This window comes from Perca flavescens, chromosome 15 (assembly GCF_004354835.1).
Source record: "Perca flavescens isolate YP-PL-M2 chromosome 15, PFLA_1.0, whole genome shotgun sequence".
Classification (NCBI taxonomy): domain Eukaryota; kingdom Metazoa; phylum Chordata; class Actinopteri; order Perciformes; family Percidae; genus Perca; species Perca flavescens.
In genome coordinates, this window is record NC_041345.1 from 3,234,169 (window position 1) to 3,256,436 (window position 22,268).

At 41.7% G+C, this 22,268-nt stretch overlaps 1 protein-coding gene across 1 annotated transcript in view; it reads left to right on the forward strand.

The window, feature by feature from the left end:
* Positions 1-22,268, forward strand: part of usp43b (ubiquitin specific peptidase 43b) — a 113,513-nt gene that overhangs the window by 65,259 nt on the left and 25,986 nt on the right. Inside the window, exons 7-8 of the mRNA XM_028599787.1 lie at positions 8,425-8,587; positions 14,319-14,430. Coding sequence (XP_028455588.1) covers positions 8,425-8,587; positions 14,319-14,430 — 275 coding nt within the window. The remainder of the gene's footprint in view (positions 1-8,424; positions 8,588-14,318; positions 14,431-22,268) is intronic.

Here is a 22,268-nt window from a genome sequence, read left to right on the forward strand (position 1 = left end):
GCAGGCGCACATGTACTGAGAGGATTATGCCTCAACGCTGAGGTCCAGGGTTTCGAATCTGACCTGTGATGATTTCCTGCATGTCTTCCCCCCTCTCTCTCCCCTTTCTCACCTAGCTGTCCTGTCAAACATAAAAGGCGGAAAAGCCCAAAAAATTATCTATTATTAGAAATTTGGGTTTTGTGTAATGTGGATGGTTCCAGACAACGCTTTTCACAATTGAAATACAGTAAATGATCAGTTCACTACTTTCATTGAATTTGAGTGTTTTATTAAATGTTATAGCATTTGATAAACCATTGACAAAAGAAAGTTGAAAAAAGTGACAAAACATCTCAAAAAGTGACAAAAACATCGGGAAAAGCGAAACAGCCCAAACAGTTTTAATTTAAAATTTTGACCCAGAAAAACCAGATGTTGCATGGTTGACAGGAAGAACACATGGTAAATTGATATTTAAGTAAACTAAATAGCAATTTTAGTGTGAACAAACAATTTAATTGTAATTAAAAATGTAACTATTTATTAGTAATGCTATAATTTGTGATTTTAGTTAGTTTATTGTTTATTGTTATTTATATATTTTATATCAAGTATGTCTTCATGATTTACCAAATAATTAGTAAACGTAAAGTATAAATTGAATTAGTAAGAGTAATAGTGAGAGTTTTTGTTCAAGTAGTGCTGACAGAGTCCAAACTAGTGGAGGAAACTGACCCTGGCGACGGCCGACCTTCGGCAGAAAAGCCAGTCGGACTGACAGTCTCCCCGAGGTCCAAAAAGTGTCTCAGAACACACCGAAGAGACGCCAACAGAGCGTACGTTCTGTGTGTGCGCGAGGCGTAAAACGTCTCCATAACAGCAGGCGGTGCTAATCTGTATTGTCGCCCAAAAAATTAAAACCGGCAGCTGATTGGACAAACGCGTCGTGTGGGTCTGGCTGCTCCCATATTTTACAACAGAGCATAATAGCGGCTCTTTTCGGAATAGGATCTCATATTTTACGAAGATAGTTCACCGAAACGTGTTCCTGAAAACATTTTAAGAGAGAAATAGGCCGTGCAGTTGCTGACAAAGGTTGGTTTAAAAGATTTTCGTCAGATTTTGAGAGGCGTTAGTAAGGCTCATCCCGCTCGTCATTTCCGGGTTAGCGCTCCACCAATCAGATTGGCCAATGAGTCCGACTGCCCGCCTTCCGATTCAACACGTTAAATCGGCCCAAATGAAGGCCGACGGCCACTCAGACTGACGACCGCATGGACCACACCGAACAGACTCGAGTCACCGACCTCGCCAGACTGTCAACAGCCGAATATCAGGTTGGTGTGTCAGGGCCATGACATCAAGGATGTGAAAACAAATATTTAAATAGCACCTTGACCTGCTATATATTTTTTAAAAGACATTGAAATTTGGATGTAGGCACAGATCGGTAAGCAAAAAAATCCATTTGATTAATTGACTTTGCTTAATGAATCCCTCAGGGAATCCATTTTACTGCAGGGGGCCCTCGGAGAGCACATTAAGAAGAATATAACTTCCCAAAGAGCTCTGTAAATTACATCCCCCCCCGCCCCCCGTGCAGATCAGATTTATGTCTTCATTTCATCTGTTTTTCACCCAGTGAGGCAAAAATGTGAAGTACCTCAGTGCGTAGTATCCCCTTGTTGTTTGCTTTGTGTTGTAAACAAACTGGTTCTGCTCCCTTTTGTTCTCTCACACGCCTGAAAGTGTGTTTCCACTCGCACACTGCTGTAAAAAATATGACTTTTAGTCCTTTAATTATGTTGCTGGCTGCCCCTGGCTGGTCTACATGCCGGGTCTTTCCTGAGTTCTCACTGGCTCGGCCTGCGGGGCTTGAAATGACTTTACATCACCACTCAACACTTTTCTGTGCACTTCAAATTGCCTTGTCTTTCACATTGACATGTTTACCCTGTGGTAATACATGTAAGATATTGTCATCTTTAAAGTAACATCCACATCTTTGACGGATCGTCGACATCTTTAAAGCAACTATGATAGTGTCACTACCCGATGTGAGTCGAGTGCAGATGTGAGTTGCGTCACTTTACGACAGAGTTGTAGCCACAGAATAATGAGATAGGTACCTTACATAGCAGTAATTTATTATTTAGAGTAACGGCATCACATTTTCACGTTTTGGGCTTTAGGAGAAAGGGGGGAGGGACTGAGAAGTTGTCGATGTTCACATTTTTTGGCAATGTCCTGGGTTTTTGCAATCCTACCTACAGCACCTTTAAAGGTACATCGACATCTTTAGGAAATGTGCTTGTTTGCTCTAAAACATCAACGCCAGGCTTAGCGTGTTTCTTTAAATCATAACAGGATGTCAATCATAAACTGTAACAACAGTTGCTGATGAAACAAGCTTTTTAAAGTAACATCCACTTAAAGGTTTGGATATTGGTAAAAAAGAAAACAAATTGCTACCAGTGGCGATAGATACCGATACCGTGACTTCAATAGCGGTTTCTGAACAACACTTTTATTTTTAAAAATCAATTTTAACGAAAAGAAACGCAACATTACACATTTTGGTACAAATATTTTTTTGTTAATTTTCGGCTCCTTTACACCGATGTGAAACACAGTAGTCAAATCTCTCAAAATACAACACACACACACACATACATACACACACACACGTGTGATGAGTTTTTCATAAATGCCTCTACGACATGTACCGTTAGACAGCCAATCACAAGCATTATTAGATTTTAGTAGAAGCATGCTGCATTCTTATTGGCTTACTGACGCTGATGGGATTTACTCCTTATGTAATAAAATTTGCTATTGAATTTTTTCCATTTTCGATACCATGGAAGCAATTCGGTCGGTGCCTAAAAAGTGTTGAAGTTCGGTACCCAGCCCTATCCACTTAACTCTCAAACGTTGCACCGTTTCATATGATTTAATACCTCTCCTCCCACTTCCATAATTTGTTCTCCTTGTCTAATTTTTTAAGGCAAAAATCTTTCGCAAACCCAAAGTAATGGGATACCAAAAAGGCAGCATTAGCTTGTTTTAATACTTCATTTAAAATAACATTTTACTTTCCCCCAATTGATAAATGATAAATATCCTCCCAGCCTTTTTTAAATTATTTACGGACATTAATTAAATATTAAGTCACTTAATTTGTTTTTATCTCAACTACGGCACATAAGTATTTTCTGCCTCGCTGTTTGTTATTACTCAAAGCTATAAAATCAAAATAGCGTAATAAAATGTCTTATTAATGTATGAAATGCACCTTCTTTATTACATTCTTTTCTGTCCAGTCACAGCACTGATCTGTAAGGCTTTTAGGCTGTCTGGCGCCATTAAAAACGTGATCTTTACGCCCCTTCTGCAATTACTAAATCTAAAAGGTTGGATCCCTGAGAGACTCTTAATCAATTATCCACAAATGCTTAAATGAAAGTAGAAATCTGAGCTTTGTGGGTTAGATATGAGGCAGAATAACAAACTCTCATCAGGGGTCTCATTAAAACTAAGCTTGGTAATCTCAGCATGGGTATGTGCAGTTAAGGAAAAGTTATCAGTGTGGAGTTATGTCCTTAGGTGTAAATGAAGCCACACGTGGAGTCTGAAACGAGCAGCGTCCTGATTGCTTAGCAAATGCACAGCTAATGCATCTCAATCTGGGCAATTAAAGCAAAGGAATCTGAGGGTAACCCTGTTTTATTACGCTTCAGAGTGCGCACTTGTGGTCAGTTTCCTTGTTCCTCGTAACACACTTGATTGGTTGAATTGGACTGGCATCCATTCAGTAGATTGTGAGTTAGGTTACCCACACCGATGTGGAGGACTGTTAGAGGCAGCGAGAGGCACTCAGTAAAGAGCTGTTCAGTGTCTGCTGGGAATGAAAAAAAGAACATACATGTGGATCATGCCAGAGGCAAACCAATGAAGACGTAACCTTCCCTCTCCCCACTCCTGACTCCCAACCTCCCTGCTGTAGTCTTAAGAGTAATCTCTTACATCATCCTCTTACCGCTGCATCTATTACCTCTTCTCTGCACACTAAAGTTTGACATTTTTAGCTTGTAAGATCATGTTGGGTCACAGATGTATTGACTCTGCATTGTGGCTCTGACCCTAGTCTCACATTGCCAGGCCTATCTCCACAGCGCTGCGGAGTAAGGTCTGGCTACACCACAGATACATTCTGGGATAGGAGAAAAAAAATGCTCTGGGTTGTTTTGCATTTCTTTAAACCAATCACAATGGTCTCGGGAGGCGCTAAGCTAAAATAGTCTCGGGAAGGAACTTGTTTTGGTGGAACATTTGTCCACCGCAAAAGAAAACGCCACATACAATATTGAATGAAGTCAACTGTTGACAAAATACAGTAACGTGAGCTATTTAAATTAGCTGTTACATGGTTAAACCTCATTGGCTCTTACCAGTGTATCTCTGTGTGTACTTCGTCCACAGCAATCCCACCAATCGGTCCCAAAACGTCCCAGTTAGAGAGGAAATGCCATAAACATATTCTTTGTAAAATCTTTCCAATCGTTCCCAAAAAGAACCAAGCAGGCCTGCCTGGTTGCACGATCCGAAAAAAATAGCCTCTAGACAATCAAAATAAGCTTAAGTCAGATAACATGATGCATGTGTCAGTCGAACCACCTTCTTTGTTCAGAGACCTTGAGTATGACTGTGCAGACAGCTAATGGGATTGAAGGGGGGGGGGGGGGGAGGGGGGTACTGTAGCTGTGGGTAGAATAGATCTCTTTAGGGGACAGAGGTGTTTAATTATGGGCTTTCTCATAGTCTGGCTGTGTTTAGTCTGGCTCATCCCGTTTGACAAAGAAAGAAGCCTGAGAGTGCAGAGGAGCGATGAGATCACAGGCTCCCTGCGGCTTCTTAGAATTAGTTTGAGGCTTTTTCAGAATAAGAGATTAGGATCAACTACATACAGGTATGTAGGCTAAACAAAGTTAACTTTTGGTGTGGTGTAAGAACTGTGTGTGTGTGTGTGGGGGGGGCAGGGGCTTGTTTTAATATATTTGTGGGGTCCAAAAACCGGGGACTACAGTATACTTGTGGGGTCTGCACAGCCTTGTGGGGCCCAAAATGCTGGTCCCCACAAGTTTAAAGGGCTGTTTGAGGATTAAGACTTGGTTTTAGGATTAGGGTTAGAATTAGGTTATGGTTAGGGTGAGGGTAAGGGTTAAGGTTAGGCATTTAGTTGTGATGGTTAAGGATAGGGTAAGGGTTAAGGTTAGGCATTTAGTTGTGATGGTTAAGGTTAGGGTAAGGGTTAAGGTTAAGCATTTAGTTGTGATGGTTAAGGTTAGGGTAAGGGTTAAGGTTAGACATTCAGTTGTGATGGTTAAGGTTAGGGTAAGGGGCTAGGGAATGCATTATGTCAATGACGGTCCCCACAAAGATAGTGCGTGTGTGTGTGTGTGTGTGTGTGTGTGTGTGTGTGTGTGTGTGTGTGTGTGTGTGTGTGTGTGCCAGAGATGGTATTCTGTTTTCCTGCCCAAGGACTACAGATCTAAATAAGCTTATATTCAATTGAATTTGCTTTCTATTAGCATGAACAAAAAAACATGTTGCTGCCAAAGCAGCTTACAGAAGATTCATATCATCAAGGGCCTTGGTTAATATTATAATACACTAAACTACAACACAATTACATTACACAATACTATTATGAATATTGAATAATTGACTATAATTACTATACAATACTATACAAATCTGTAGTGTACTCTGGTACAGCTAAGAAGATGTGCACTGTCCCTGTTAAACATGACAATAAATTTACACAGTATAGATGTGTTGTGCTGGAATGGCCATTTTCACCTTTCATCTAGCTCTGGGAATAGTCCGACAGTGTTAAAACACATCCAGGCAAGCATACACACACACATCTCAAACTTCATACAATTATATCCCGTAAACAAGGTTAAAAAAAAAAAGTGACAGGAGCCTTGAAAAAAAATGTGTCGAAAGAGTGCCGTTTTTGACAGTGAGCCATAAAAAAAAAAAGATTTAATAAGCGACGAGAGGCAGGTCTCCTCCCCGGCGCTCTGCATGAATCTTAGCGGGACAGGCCAGGAGGTGACCTCTGCATTTTACTGCTGCTATATGAACACATTTGGCCGGCCATTTAAAAGGATATTTCACCCCATAAATCATTCCCACAGCTGTCAGAGGTTGCTGCTTGTGTAAATTACTGCTACATGATTTAAGCAAGTTTTATCACTCGCTCGATTAGAGCAATGAAAAGCTGTGCATGTGCATCATAGCGCCCATTCTCAGGGTCAAGACGGCGCAATCAGACGGTTAATGTTAAAGCTTTGGTGGTTTACATAAAGACTGATTAGTTTCGAATAGCGTAACGTCCTCACGCCTCAGTTATTTCTGCAAAGGCCCTGATTGGAAAACTGTCGTAAAGAAAGAGCCCACACAAAAAGGCTCTTTTTCTTTTACTTCTTTTTTTTTTTACTTTATCTTCATCTCATTCGATCAATCCAAAACACAAGAGAGCTGTCGTTTGACTGTTCCACATAGGTTTGAACGATTGGATTAACTATTTTGGCACATTATGTCCATAATACGGCAAACGTACAACGAGATATAGGCTACATTAACGTTAGTTATATTGATTTCAACAATGACAATGTCATATAAAAGGCACCTTTCACAGTCACAAAGTGCATCACAGTCAAGAAATACAACAAAACTAAATAAAATCCAATATAGGCAAGCAATAAAGCAAAGAGAAAAAACCAGACAAAAAAATGTACAAGAACTAATAAGACACCAGGTAAAATAAACAATAAAAACTGACATAGGTCACAAGTTTGCACGTTACCTAAATGCCTGTCTACATATCTACACATTACAAAATAAACATTAATAAACATATCCTATAGCGTGACATTTAATATAAAGACCGTAATGTTAGACCTCTCTCTCTCTCTGCACCGCTTAACAAGAGGAGGGAAGTGCCAGCAGACGCTTGCAACTTTGCAAAGATCTCAGTAACAGGATGCTCAGCAGCGGCATTTGCTTTGTCAGTGATGAATCAGGCGTCAGGTGTAAACAACAGTGTTTAATGAAACGTTTGGGGAGGGCGGGGGGGAACAGCCACCAGGGTCAATCAATACCTTCTCATCTGTGTCTGCGCGTCTAATTTACAGTGTGAAATATCACCGTGAACTTCCCAGAGGTTGTCAGCAGTGTGAGGAGAGCTGCTGACGTCACATTTCACGAAGATCTTATAATCTCGGCTTTTCGCTCAGTCAGTCACACTCCTCAGTGTTGATAGAGAGACGGGGGGGGCGGAGTGGTGCAGCTCGGCACCCAACCAGGACGGTATGTGTGGAGCAGAAGCTGCATCAGATAATACCTCCTGCTGAGAGTGCAGGCAGCCATTGGTCCATCTGTTCTCCCCTCTGAATCACTGTTCCCCAAATAGAAAGCTGCTGTCTCACCACTTCATACATCGCAATTCTCCTCCTCGCGCTTTGTGTTATTGGTGTTAAGTCTAATGGTCACACTTTCAGCGCAACATTAAAGCTCTCATATTATGCTCATTTTCAGGTTCATAATTGTATTTAGAGGTTATATCAGAATAGGTTGACATGGTTTAATTTTCAAAAAACATATTTTTGTTGTACTGCACATTGCTGCAGCTCCTCTTTTCACCCTGTGTGTTGAGCTCTCTGTTTTAGCTACAGAGTGAGACATCTCACTGCTGTTCCATCTTTGTTGGGAGTCGCACATGCTCAGTAGCTAGGTAAGGACTACTAGCCAGTCAGAAGCAGAGTATGAGGGCGTGCCCTGACACTAGCTAGGTAAGGACTACTAGCCAGTCAGAAGCAGAGTATGAGGGCGTGCCCTGACAGTACCTAGGTAAGGACTACTAGCCAGTCAGAAGCAGAGTATGAGGGCGTGCCCTGACAGTACCTAGGTAAGGACTACTAGCCAGTCAGAAGCAGAGTATGAGGGCGTGCCCTGACAAAAGTTCAAAAGTTTTGATGCTTTCAAGGTTGTTTTTCTTTTTGCCGATTTAAAAAGAAATGTTGACGCTTGACTTTATAATGCTTTTTTGGGACTTTTTTTTGTATAGGGACCAGTAAAAATGAACTTACTTGCCCGACTAAAATATTTAAGAGTTAAAAATAAAACCTTTAACGTTGTTGAACCCTGTAAAATAACATGCAATTCATGCTGTCAGCTATCTTTGAAAGTATAAGCTGTTTAGCAGAAGAATGTGAAATTGGTGCGTGATGATTAGTATCAGCAGGATTTAGAAAGAAACAGTGATCGTATCTGTGGTTTGTTCTCTCTTCTCCTCTTCCCATGACTCCTTTTAATAGCCCTTTCCAGTTAGTTCTCCGTCTCTGATATTCTCCTGTGTTCCTCCTCTGCCAGGGTACCATCACAGCCTCCCGTCCTCTCCGTACTCCACCGGTCCTGAGGGTCAGAGGTTACCTTCGTCTGGGACCATGTCATCAGAGTTCCTCAACCAGGGCGTCCCTGCCAAGATTCTGCTGTTGGTGTGCAACGCTGCAGGGACAGGCCAACAGGCTGTCAGGTACTTGTATCAAGTGAGCCTTTGTGAAAGTGTTAGACCTCTCTCTCTCTCTCTCTCTCTCTCTCTCTCTCTCTCTCTCTCTCTCTCTCTCTCTCTCTCTCTCTCTCTCTCTCTCTGCACTGCTAAACAAGAGGAGGGAAGTGCCAGTAGACACCAGAGGTCCCAAAAAATTCAGGACATTCCAAGAAATCCAAGCAGTTGTCCCAAATCCCGATGCTGCCCTAATTGTCCCACAAATTAGAGCAAAGTCTCAAGAGCAGACTCTCGAGTAGTTCTAGTCTGATAGAATATTAAAAACTGTTCATGGTGATTGAGTCGTGCGTTCCGAAAGTCCTCCTCGTCTCCAAAATAAAAGCCCCCATCCCCGTCGGGAGATAACGTGGTGGCATCACCGCTGAGGGACACAACAGTCTGGGGATGAAATACTTAACCAAAGTTTAATTACAAAAAAATTCAACATTTTTGTCCCCTTTTTATGTTATAGAGTAGATGAAGAGAGCGTAAGTTGCAGCCATGAGGCAAGGGAAAGTGCACGTGCAGGCAGCCACGAGAAGGAGTGATTGGATTGGATGTTGCTGATGTTAAAGCGCAGTCATTGTGTATGTTTTATTTGTTTCATAATGACTTGAGTTCATGATTTTAATGATTTTTTTTGGTATTTTCGGGTTTACATGACAGACAGGTGAATTCCTGAATAAAACTAATAAATCATTTTGGTGCAGACTTTTGAAATTCCTCCCAGATGCTTGCAACTTTGCAAAAATCTCAGTAGGCCCGGCAGGCCTGTCAAACGTTGGGTTTCTCCTCACGTTGAAGTGCTGTGCATGGGGCTCTAATAGGAGTGATACTCAGTGTCTGTGGAGTTTGGAAGCAGGGTTATTATAGTAAACTAAAACGGAAGAAAGCAGTGGAAATTATTTTTAGTAAACTGAAACTATACTGAAACTATATTTATTCAAAATAAAAAAAGAAATGAAAGCAAATCATTTCAGCTTTAGTTTTTTACGGAAATGGAACGGAATTGCTTCGCATGGACATTAAAGTGGCGCACCGCCGTGCTTGAGCCATGTCACTGGTTACTGGTTGCATGGCGTTCGTCGTTCGACTGGTCTTGACTGTTTTCCCAGGATGGCGCCCGTCTGTATACGTGAACGCTACTGTCTTTATAAACTATCCATGTCTGTACACATACCGTGGAAGTGTGGTGCTATTTTGAGCCTTGTTAGTGGTGTAGAAATAGCGATTTCGTTTTACTTTACCCTCTGCCCCAACAACTAGCGTTATAAGCTAATTAGCGGTTTGCGCTAACACTGGTCACCTTCGATTAGCATGAAAACAGATCCCAGAGAACAGTCGACTCGGTACACATGTGTTATTAACCCCTAGGTTCATTTTGCGCCTGATTTGTCCTTTAATGTCACCAACGGGGTATTTAAACAACAAAACACAAAGCGGCATAATGGCTCCAACAGCCTTTATTTAGATGGATATTTAATATTGAAATTGTTAGTAAATTAACTCTATAGACCTTTTTCACGGCAGACATGTTGACATGTTATAGTAGGAAAAGCACAGTTGTATTCAAAACCATTAATGATGGCTGCATTCCACTTAGGAGAGGCCCTGGTATTAAACCATTAAAGGAACACGCCGATTTATTGGGAATTTAGCTTATTCACCGTAACCCCCAGAGTTAGACAAGTCCATACATACCCTTCTCATCTCCGTGCGTTCTGTAATGCTGTCTGACGGCTCCAGCGGCATCAGGCCAGCACAGAACATGCAGGTGAATGGTTCCAGTAATCCTACTGCTCCCAATAAGTGACAAAATAACGCCAACATGTTCCTATTTACATGTTGTGATTTATAGAGTCACAGCATGTACAAAAAACATGACATGAGACACAGCCGCCTTTCAACCATAAACAAACCGGGAACTATATTCTCAGGCGGAAGAATATAGTACTTGGGCGGAGGATATGCTCGCAGCAAGCCTGTCTGAGAATATAGTTCCCGGTTTGTTTACTGTTAGAAGATGGCTGTGTCTCATGTTACTTTGTTTTTTTGTACACGCCAGACTTACAAATCACAACATGTAAATAGGAACATGTTGGCGTTATTTTGTCACTTTTGTCACAATTGGGAGCAGTAGGCTAGTTGGAACCAGTTACCTGCAGGATCTGTGCTGGGCTAAGCTAATGCTGGAACCGTCAGACAGCGTTACAGCACGCACGGAGATGAGAAGGGTATGTATGGACTAGTCTAACTCTGGGGGATACGGTGAATAAGCTAAAGTCCCAATAAGTCGGCGTGTTCCTTTAATGATGGCTGCATTCCACTTAGGAGAGGCCCTGGTATTGTGCATGTTGACTCACTGAAATAGCTTACTGGGACACTTACTGGGAGCCATCATTAAGGCTATCAGTTTCAGCTGTGCTTTTCCTACTATGACAAGTCAAAATGTCTGCTGTGAAAAAGGTCCTTTCCAGCTCTCATTCCAGCTCTATTTTAAATGTACTCATGATTTCAATATGAAATAAAAATCTAAATAATGGCTTTTTAACTTTTTGCAAGAGTGCCTTGGACCTTTCTTCTTCGGTCATCTAGATTTTAGTTGGATTCACTGTTAACAGCATCTCAGCAGATGTGAGCTCTGTGTACAGTAGCCCAGTCCACATTATATCTCGCCTCGCTCTGATGGTGCACGTCAAGGTCATGTTAGCTCCCTGTTCCAGAGAGGACTCGCGTCTCACTGTGAGATGAGTTTCAGACCAAATAAGCGAGGAATCTGACATCTGGTAATATACATATAGAGATCAGACATCCGTCTCCCTGGCAGTCCAGCGGGATCAATATAGGTGAGCTCGCCAACGCGGCTGTGGGAAAGTCCAAATCCCATCCAAGTCTCGCTTTCTCCTTCAAACGCCTCGCCGCCGTTGATCAAACCACCCACCCATCTCGCTCTCAGCAGATGACAGCTGGACGACTCGCCCGTGCCAAAGTCAATGACATTGGAGTCGCAGACTTTTAGTGTCTGTCGAAAAAGCATCACAGGTACATTTCTGAAAGTCGGCTAAGTGTGAAAAGCTCTCAGTTTTCGTTGATTTGTCGAAACTGTGAAACCAAAAAAAGAAAGCAGTAGATAGGATTAAATGACGTGTCACAAGTAAAGTGTGAAACCTAAATTGTTTTGCAGTACAAATTACAAAAACAGATTTCCCTGTGGGGATAAAGTATCTATCTGTCTATCTATATGTTTATCTGTATGTCTATCTACATATCTATCTATCTATCTATCTATCTATCTATCTATCTATCTATCTATCTATCTATCTACCTATCTATATTTATCTATCTATCTATATATTTATCTATCTATCTATCTATCTACCTATTTATATTTATCTGTATCTATCTATCTATCTATCTACCTACCTATCTATCTATCTATCTATATATTTATCTATCTATCTATCTATCTATCTATCCATCTATCTACCTATATATGTATTTATCTATCTATCTATCTATCTATCTATCTATCTATCTATCTATATATTTATCTATATATCTATCTACCTACCTATCTACATGTTTATCTATCTATCTACAGTACCTATCTATATATTTATCTATCTATCTATCTATCTATCTATCTATATATTTATCTATCTATCTATCTACCTATCTATATATTTATCTATCTATCTACCTATCTATATATTTATCTGTCTATCTATCTATCTATTTTTGTCTGATTTCTTGATTATATGACAGACATTACAAGACTAAACATATCTAATAAAATATTGACAATACGAGTGTACTTTTTCTACCACACTATCTATCTATCTATCTATCTATCTGAAAAATAAATATAGATCCCTGCATGTACACAAGTAGATAATAGATTTTGCTGCATGAGGGAAAATTAAAAACAAAGTGGGGAGTTGAAACATTCGCTGTGGGAATGAGGAGCTTGAGAGTTGCTAATGCAAATGTTAAAGGCCTTTAAATTGAGCACCCTGAGTCTGTTTGCCACAAAACCATGCGGAATTGTTTTGTCTCTTGCTCCATCGCAGCTTCTAACTGAGTTAATTGTACTTTGAAGTCATTTTGCCCTCCCGTTTTGTTGTGAATGCTGTCTCATGGCGTGTCGTGGTCGCTGCTCTGCTACCCTTCAGCCGCCACAGAATGTTAATGGTTACCATCCTGAACCCTAATCCAACCGCACTCTCACAATTCCTCTGAGGATCTCTCCGAGGTGGTATGCATGTACGATCAGAATAAGAATCAGGGTTTATTGCCCCAGTAAGTTACACTTAAGTGGAATTTGCCTTGCTATGTGGTGCATACACAGTCAAGTCAAGTAAATGTATTTATAGAGCACATTTAAAACCAACCTAGGCTGAACAAAGTGCTGTACAAAGTTATATTATGTTATTAAAAACAAAGGAAGACAATAAAAATATACACACAATGAACATCATACAAACAACACACTATACAAATGTCCCTAAACTAAATCATACGCCAACGAATAAAAATGTGTTTTAAGACGAGACTTAAAGATCTCAGCAGTAGAGGAGGATCTAATATGAATAGGAAGTTTGTTCCAGAGTCTCAGGGCCAAGGCTCAATCCCCCTTTGTTTTCATCCACGGCTGTGGAATATATGTATATATGTAATATGTAATGTCTTAAAAACAAGTAATATTACCTTAAAATCGATTCTACTGTATGACCGTTAACCAGTGAAGAGAAGCCAATATCGGGGAAATATAAGCCCTCCTTCTGGTACCAGTCATGAACAAAAAAAACATATTGAACATTAATAACAGTGTTTCCACCACTGAATTGCAAGCCTGGTGGCCTAAGTTTCCGCCCACCGGGCCTAAGCCACTGGTTGGGGAGACACCCCGTAACACCGTGCCCCCCTTCTAGCCCCGCCCCTGGCTCCTTTGTGTTTTCAACCAAGCCTTCACCCGTTGCAGCAGTCCTCTTCGTCTCCAAAGCTGAACGCTGTCCTTGTCCTTTCTCAGCGGTGACGTGCAACACATCACTCGAGCTCCTGCGCGCAAAAGTCGCCAGACGACACCATTTTGTGTCCAACACAGCCATCCCGAAAATACAGAGAGAGTTTTGTGGAGCTGGTGGTCTTTCTAAGCTTTGTAGCAACTCATTTGGCCACGGCTTGAATGTAACGGACGTTCATTAATATCAAAAAGTTACGCACTAAAGCTATAAGAATCTAAAAAATAAATGAAAACAATTAGTGCCCTTACAGATGCAACAACACTCACTTTTCAATCATTACCCTTTTATTCCTTCTGATTAATCTAAAGTTTATTAGCATCCCGTCGTGGTTCACTGTGTATGTACCCGTGTCTTTATGCACACTACTAAGTCTCTTTATGCACATGCATGCTCACATGGTCTCATACTAATAAACCTCAAGCAGACAATGGAGGGCTGCTTCAATTAAATGGGTATTATGGTGAACGTGTCCCTCTTCTCCTCATCTACTTTTACTCCTTATTTTCTCTCTCCGTTCTTCCATAGATATGCCGCAATGAGAATTCTGCTTTAATGCTGATAATGTTAATGAATAATTCTTTACGTTACAATAGGATACGGAGACTTGCGAGCTGCTCAGGGCTGATGTGGAGCGGTTGAGGAGGGGCGTTGTGAGCTGTCATTTTAAACTTTCTTTTTCTCCATTCCTGTTCAAGGTTTGGCCCTCCATTCCTAATGAGGGAGGACCGGTCTATTTCCTGGGACCAGCTGCAGCAGAGCATCCTCAGCAAGCTGTATTACCTGATGATCAATGGAGCCCAGGCACAGGTACTGGACAGCTGCCTATAATAATGTCATCAAAGATCCATGTGAGGAAATTCAGCTTTTTCCTTGACTGGACTTGTAGGTAGGCATTCACTGAGTCGCATACTCAAATTGATATGAAATACATTTTAGGGCTGCTCGATTATGGGAAAAAATATCATAATCGCAATGATTTGGGTCAGTATTGAAATCACGATTATGAAACACAATAACTCATTGACTTTTGGAAAAATGTTGCAATTATTAAACTTAAAAAAAACGGGGAAAACACTTTGAACTGTGAAATTTCCCTTAATACTTTTACCATTGAACTTTTTGAAATTACCTTCAGAACACAAGACAACACAAGTTTATTTGCAGGACGTAATGTGCAAAATAAGCGCTTTTCTCGATTACATTGTTTTCGTGATCGTTAGGAGCCAGAATCGCGATCAAGATTGGATTTATTGCACAACCTTAGAACATTTCAAATGATTGACATAGGGCTGCCCTCGATTTAAGAAATTCTTAGTTGACTAACACTCGTATGATTTTGTCTACTTATGGATTAGATGATTTAATCGACAGATCTGTAAAACTGAGTTTCTCCACAAAGTTCTACACTGTTTACCAGAGATGTACTCATAAGTTTCTTTGAAATAATTCTTTCATAATGAAAAAGTATTGACTAATCGACTGAAGAAATCTCAGATGACCAAGACCATACATCCATTAAGTCAGCTAGGAGGACAACAGTATGATTTCTTTACTCAAACTTGGACAAATTCTGCAACTGCCAGCTAGAGTCAGTGTGGGAATTCATTATTTATGATTATTATTTATTCTATTTTTTATGTACTGCATCACAACCAGAAACCCCCTGGACCAAAGTTGCAGTGCAGCCCTGCTTGTAAAAGGAATATTTAATAGCTGTGTGGTGTGGGCGGGCTTGTTTTGAGCACCGGCTGGAGGCGGAGAGCGGACATGGTTCCTTCCTGCACTTGTTCCAATACTGTGTTTATTGGCTCGGGACAGAGAAAAGCATGCCCACACAATGGCTCTGTGCGGTACAGGTGGGAGAGCTTAAAGTGCCAGCTGGAGGCAGAAAGGAATCGGTTTCCTCTTCAGCATTTGGTTAACTGGATTTGGACACTCGCTCACTGACTCACAGAGCATCACTTACAGTCTAAGGGCTTTATCTTGCACCCAGCACAGCGCAAAGCCCGACCCTTTTTTATCGCCGTTAAACTAGCAAAAGTGGATTTGGGCACACCCTAAACACACCTGCGCCAGGAGCTTCACGCCGTGCGCTTAGATTGTTAAAATAGGGCCCTAAGAGTAGTCACTTAAATAAATACAATTCTTAGGGACTGTATGAATATTATTTGTAGGTGCAGAGGAGTTAGAGAAAGGGTAGTCTCGCATTGCCAGACCTTCCTCCACAGCGCTGCGGAGGACGGTCTGGCTAGTCCACACATCATTCTGGGATGGGAAAAAACATGCTCTTGGTTTATTGGCATTTCTTTAAACCAATGACAATCATCTTGGGCGGCTCTAAGCTCCTCAGGGAAAAACTCCTTGGTGGAACGATGTGTACGTTCAAAAGTAGTTTTAGTAGTGCAACAGAAAACTCTGATTGGACAGATAGTCTAGCTAGCTGTCTGGATTTACCCTGCAGAGATCTGAGGAGCAGTTAACCATAGTCCTCACAAATCCACCGGAGGTTAGAATGCCAACACAAAGGAAGAGGAAGGGGACAGCCGAAATGAGGGACATCCAGCGGAATTTTTGGCGGCACCGGAGCAATCCCGGAAATGAAACGAGAGAGACCATTTGTTTTTTGTGTTGATAAATGGATAGATTTTTGGAGAGCCCACTATAATACCATTGATTGACTCTGTGGCACGCTCGTGTTTATCCAGGGGACATTACTTTTGTCCACTCATCTCTTAGTTCAGCCTGCTGCTGTGCTGGCCTCTGGCCCTCTCTGTCAGTATTCAGGGTTAGGGTTAAGAAACGTAAGAGACTTGGTTGGGTGAGAAGTAGGGATATAACAATCCCATACACTCAACTCACGATTCAATAAAATTAACAATTTTAAAGTTCACAATATGATTTCCTCAGGATTTTTATTTAACATAATGAGCTTCAGACTAATGACTAAAAAATATTCCTATCTTAATAGAAACTGTACAAAACAACAAATGTGTTCTCTTATCAAATGGGCATCCAAAATGATGTTATCTTTAATATAAAAAATTAAATAAAAAATGAATACTTGGGTGTTTTAAACAAATCCCACATCAAAACAACTAAATAAATAGAAAAATAAAATCATAGAGAAGATGTAGAGAAGTCAATGAATTTTTTAAAATCTGTGTTATTTTAGCACATTTATATTGATTTTTAACCGATTCACAATGCATCGTTACGTCCCTGGTCTGAAGGTGAGTGGTTCAGGCTTCCATTCCTACTGTAGCTAGTAAGAAGCACGGCCGGGTGGCTGGTTTATCTTGCCGTTGCTGGTTTGACTGTAAAGCTATTCAAACAGAAAGGCACATAGCACAGCTTGCTGGGACGCGCCCATGCTGTATGTCACTGTCAAATCAATTATTTACTTCACTCAAGCCAAAGGGTCCATTGTCTTGCTTGTTTCTGCTCACTTGCTTGCTTGTACTTGCCTGTCCTTCAGCATATGTTTGTGTGCAGCAGCATGCTGTTTGTCATGTAGCCAAACAGATTTCCAATCAGTGTCTCTGCAGACACACAGCTGCAGTAAAGAGACCTATGGAGCACGGGTTGTACACGAGGAAAGTGTTGACCAGCTTGCTGCATAATACTCAGTGCTCTTTAAGGAAGTGCCAGAACAGAGAGGAAGAGAGAAGAGTCAGGTGCAGCGTCTTCAGTAACTCTCTTGGATATCTGTAGTCTCCTTTGTGCCCCTCGCTGTCAGCCATTTAATTAAAAGCGGGCTTGTACAGTATAATTTGCCGGAGCCTACCTCTGCCAAGAACGGAGCAGATGTTTGCTCTAAATCTTTCATCTCAACAGGATCCGTCGTTTTGCAATGAATTACACTCGCGAGTGGATGTTTCCGCTTCGGTCTAATTTTAACGGCAGCGAAGATGCAATACAGAAACGAGAAAACACGGCCTCTCTTGACAGCCATTTGTCCCGCCACAGACATCGCTTGACATCTCGGCTGGCTCGATGTTCACCAAAGCACACTGAGCGATATAACGCGCCACACTGATGGCTGCACATTCAGCGACAGCACTTATCGGTGGCAGTAACAGTCAGACAGCAGGAACACCTTCTTCAGACAAACTCTGAAGGGACACTAAACTCTTTGGATTTGTTAGGAGATCTAGTCGGAGCGATGTGGAGCACAAGAAACAATTGTGGTAAATGATACACAGCCCTGATAATTACTTACACTAAGAAAGGTAAATCCCTCCACACACACACACACACACACACACACAATGCTCAAACTTGTGGCATCCTGTAATGAAACACTGTGCTTTGGATGCGTTGTAATTGGAGATCTTATGCTTTGTCTGGCATACAGTGCCAAAAACATCCCTCTCTGGACACAAATAGTGATTAACCTTGGACGAAAGCAAGACCAAGGATTTTCTCACAAACATTACAGACTTTTGAGTCTCCACCGGTGTCCGCCTGCATGCACTCCTCTTGGATGCTGAGATGATTTAAAAAGGTTTTCCGCTCTTCTTCTCAGCCGTCACGCTGACAGGGGTGACTTTGCTCAGTTAGTCCTTTTTTTTTTTTTTTAACCCATATTTCGCTCTGCTTTTTTGGGTTTAGAGAGGGTTAAAAAGAAAAGAAACCACCAACCATTCTCTTTAAAGTATCCACATTAGAGCCCCAGGCACACAGCTTCAACATGTGGAGAACGTAAGCTAAGCTATGATTGGAAAATCCCTGTTTGGGGAAAGGGTTAGCACGCGGTTAGTCTACATCCACGACGTTCCACTTTCGCGATTGCTCCGGTGCCGCAGGATATTCCGCCGGATGCATGTATTTTGGTCGATGTCCGTTTTCTTTCTGCTTTCGTTGCGTTGGCATTTTAAACTCTGGTGGATTTGTGAGGACTATGGTTAACTGCTCCTCAGATCTCTGCAGGGTAAATCCAGACAGCTAGCTAGACTATCTGTCCAATCAGAGTTTTCAGTTGCACGACTAAAACTACTTTTGAACGTACACAGGTTCCACCAAAACAAGTTCCTTCCCGAGGCTATTTTGCAGAGGCACTGTGGGTCCGTCCGGCATTTAGCGCCGTCCAAAACAATTGTGATTGGTTTAAAGAAATGGCAATAAACCAGAGCATATTTTTCTCCCATCCTGGAATGATGTGTGGACTAGCCAGACCCTCCTCCGCAGCGCTGTGGAGGGAGGTCTGGCAAAACGAGACTAGCACACGGTCAATTTAATATCTAATGCGTGGCCTGGGTAATCCTCTTGTTGAAAAAGTCAATAGCTTTGCAAATGCAAGAATTTTGGAAGGTGTGGACATCAGGGTTTCCCCCTATTGTATTGAAAGCCTGGTGGCCCACTGGGCCTAAGTTTCCCCCCACCAAGTCTAAGCCACTGGGAATTTTTTTGTTATGCATTTAAAGGAACATACCGACTTATTGGGACTTTAGCTTATTCACCGTAATCCCCAGAGTTAGATAAGTCCATACATACCCTTCTCGTGTCCGCGCGTGTTGTAACTCTGTCTGACGCCCCCACCGCTAGCTAAGCCTAGGACAGATCCTGGAGATAACCGGCTCCATCTAGCCTACCGCTCCCAATAAGTGACAAAATAACGCCAACATGGAACATGCGACCAGAAAAAACTCCAAATGTGTTGGTGTTTTTAGCATTGTGTGAATATTCAATTCAATTTATTTTTTTAATTTTATTTATAATGTCAAATCGTAACAGAAGTTATCTCAGGACACTTTACAGATTACAGATACAGAGTAGATCTAGACCACACTATAATTTACAGAGACCCAACAATTCCCTTCAAGAGCAAGCATTTGGTGTGACAGCGGCGAGGAAATACTTCCTTTAAAGGTCCAATGTGTGGGAATTTATCCCATCTAGCGTTGAGATCATATATCGCAGTCAACTCTCTCGCACCACACAGTTCAAAGTATGTATTACAGCTACGGTAGTCTTCGCGCTTCAAAAAGCCGGTCTCTTGCTCTTTTAAATCTCCTTTTTCTTTTTCTGGGTGAAGAAGAAGAAGAAGACTCCTGTTCCTGAAATTTGGATTATAGAATACATGTGGACCTCCATGTTTCCTTCTTCAAATTTACCGGGGGCCGGGAAGCTACGATACCCATTAGCAGCGTTAGCAGCACCTGTGAGTTTATCATGTGACAGTGAAAACGCGAAACAGTATATCCTCTAAGTCCCTTACCGGCTAACGTATTTCAAGATGAAGCATGAATATGGAGCGTCTACCTCAGTTTGTGCGAATGCAAATGTGAAATTTCAAGCCAAAAGGAATACTTGGAATTGATGGTGGTGGTAAATATTCATGAAAAAGGACAAGTTGGTGAACGGGCAACACAGATTTTGATAATGAACAACTACACACATTACACACTGGGCCTTTAACAGGCAGAAACCTCAGACAGAACTGGGCTCATGGTGCCTCGACCTGTTAGGGGAGAGAGAGAGAGAGTGTGAGAGAGAGACTCAGGAAAAACGCTTTGATGGACACACCGCTACCAGGTAGAGTGTGGATGATTTAGTTAATATAGAGATAACATGCAGATGTTTTTCCCCCCCAATAACCAATTGATTTGTTAAATGGTAGGTAGAATTTCAGTCGACCAAGATTTTTCTTTGGTTGAATACAGCCCTAGTGGATAGGATTGTTTCTCTGGTTTTTGAAACAATATTTAGGGGGGAAAAAAATGTTGGTCTAGGACTCTTTGGGTGGTCTTCACATGCACATACAAGCCTGTCGCTGGAACTCACAGTGAGCCTGTGTCTGAAGTCTGTAATGAAAAGAAAACTTGTTTTTGGGTTTACACTTGTCATCTAGAATTCCAGTTGTTGTTTTTTTCCACGCAGCAGATTGAAAATGAAACGCGGGAGAAAAGATGATGAATTCTCTGGAAAAGCAACACACGACACCGAAGCGCCACGGGGGAAGTTTGATGCCTGCAGCGTTCATAAACACACGATGCTGAAACGCTGAAGAGATGATAATGTACTGTTAGTTACACGGCACTGCATGTGTACTCAGAGTGAGAGCAAGTTTCCCTCCTCCTTCAAAGTCGCCGCCATTACACCTATACTCAAAAAACCTGGCTTGGATCCTGACAACCCCAACAATTTCCGGCCCATCTCTAACCTACCTTTCCTATCAAAAATCCTGGAACGCTCTGTTGCCTGTCAATTAAAACATCACCTTCTTTCCAATCAGCTCTACGAAACCTTTCAGTCTGGATTCCGCCCTCATCACTCTACTGAAACTGCACTACTCAAAGTAACAAATGACCTCCTGCTTGCTTCTGACTCTGGTTCCCTCTCTATTCTACTCTTACTTGACCTCTCTGCCGCTTTCGACACCATTGACCACTGCATCCTTCTACAACGTCTAAAAAATCTGGGCATCTCTGGTTCAGCGCTCTCCTGGTTCACCTCCTACCTCACCAACAGATCTCAATTCATATCCATCAACAACTGTACGTCCAATACCATACCGGTCAATCACGGAGTCCCTCAAGGTTCAGTGCTAGGTCTTCTTCTGTTTATCCTGTAAATGCTTCCCCTTGGACTTATCATTCAAAATCACGGACTCAAATTCCACAGTTACGCAGACAACACACAACTATACCTCAGCACTAGATCCATCACTCCTGCCACTGTATCAACCATCACAAAATGCCTCTCTGCAATAAAAACCTGGATGACTGCCAATTTCCTTAAACTCAACTACAACAAATCTGAAATCATCATCATTGGTCCAAAATCACTACTCCCCTCTTCCCAAGATTTCGCTCTCTCCATCGCTGGACATACAGTCAACACCTCACTCCAGATCCGAAATCTTGTTATCATTTTTGACCCCACACTCACTTTTAAGCCCCATATCCGTCATATCACCAAAACTGCCTTTTTCCACCTACGCAACATTGCTCGTCTCCGCCCCACCCTCTCGACATCTGCTGCTGAAACTCTCATCCATGCATTTATTACATCAAGACTTGACTACTGCAACAGCCTCCTATATGGTTTCCCTTCATCTGTCTTACAAAAACTCCAATACGTTCAAAACTCTGCTGCTCGCCTCCTCACCCACACCGGTTCAAGACAACACATCACCCCTGTCCTTCAACAGCTTCACTGGCTCCCTGTACAACAACGCATCCATTACAAAGTTCTACTCATCACCTACAAAGCTCTCAATAATCTGGCCCCTCCACACCTCACAGACCTCTTACAGCACCCATCGCCCCTCCAGATGCCTTCGCTTAGCAGACTTAAACCTCCTCAAACCCATCACCAAATCAACCCACCGAACTCTGGGGGACCGAGCCTTTGCAATAGCTGCCCCCACCCTCTGGAACTCACTCCCCATCCACATCAGAAACTCAGACTCACTGGACACCTATAAAAAAAATGCTCAAAACTCACTTGTTTCAATTGGCCTATCCATAATTTACTTATCTTGTTTGTTTGTTTGTTTGTTTGTAAAGCGTCTTTGAGTTTCATGTAAAGCGCTATATAAAACTTATGTATTATTATTATTATTATTATTAAGATGTTGTGTTTCTACTATATTAAGTAGTTATTTACAGAGCCCCTAAAGGGACATGGGTAATTTCGTTTTT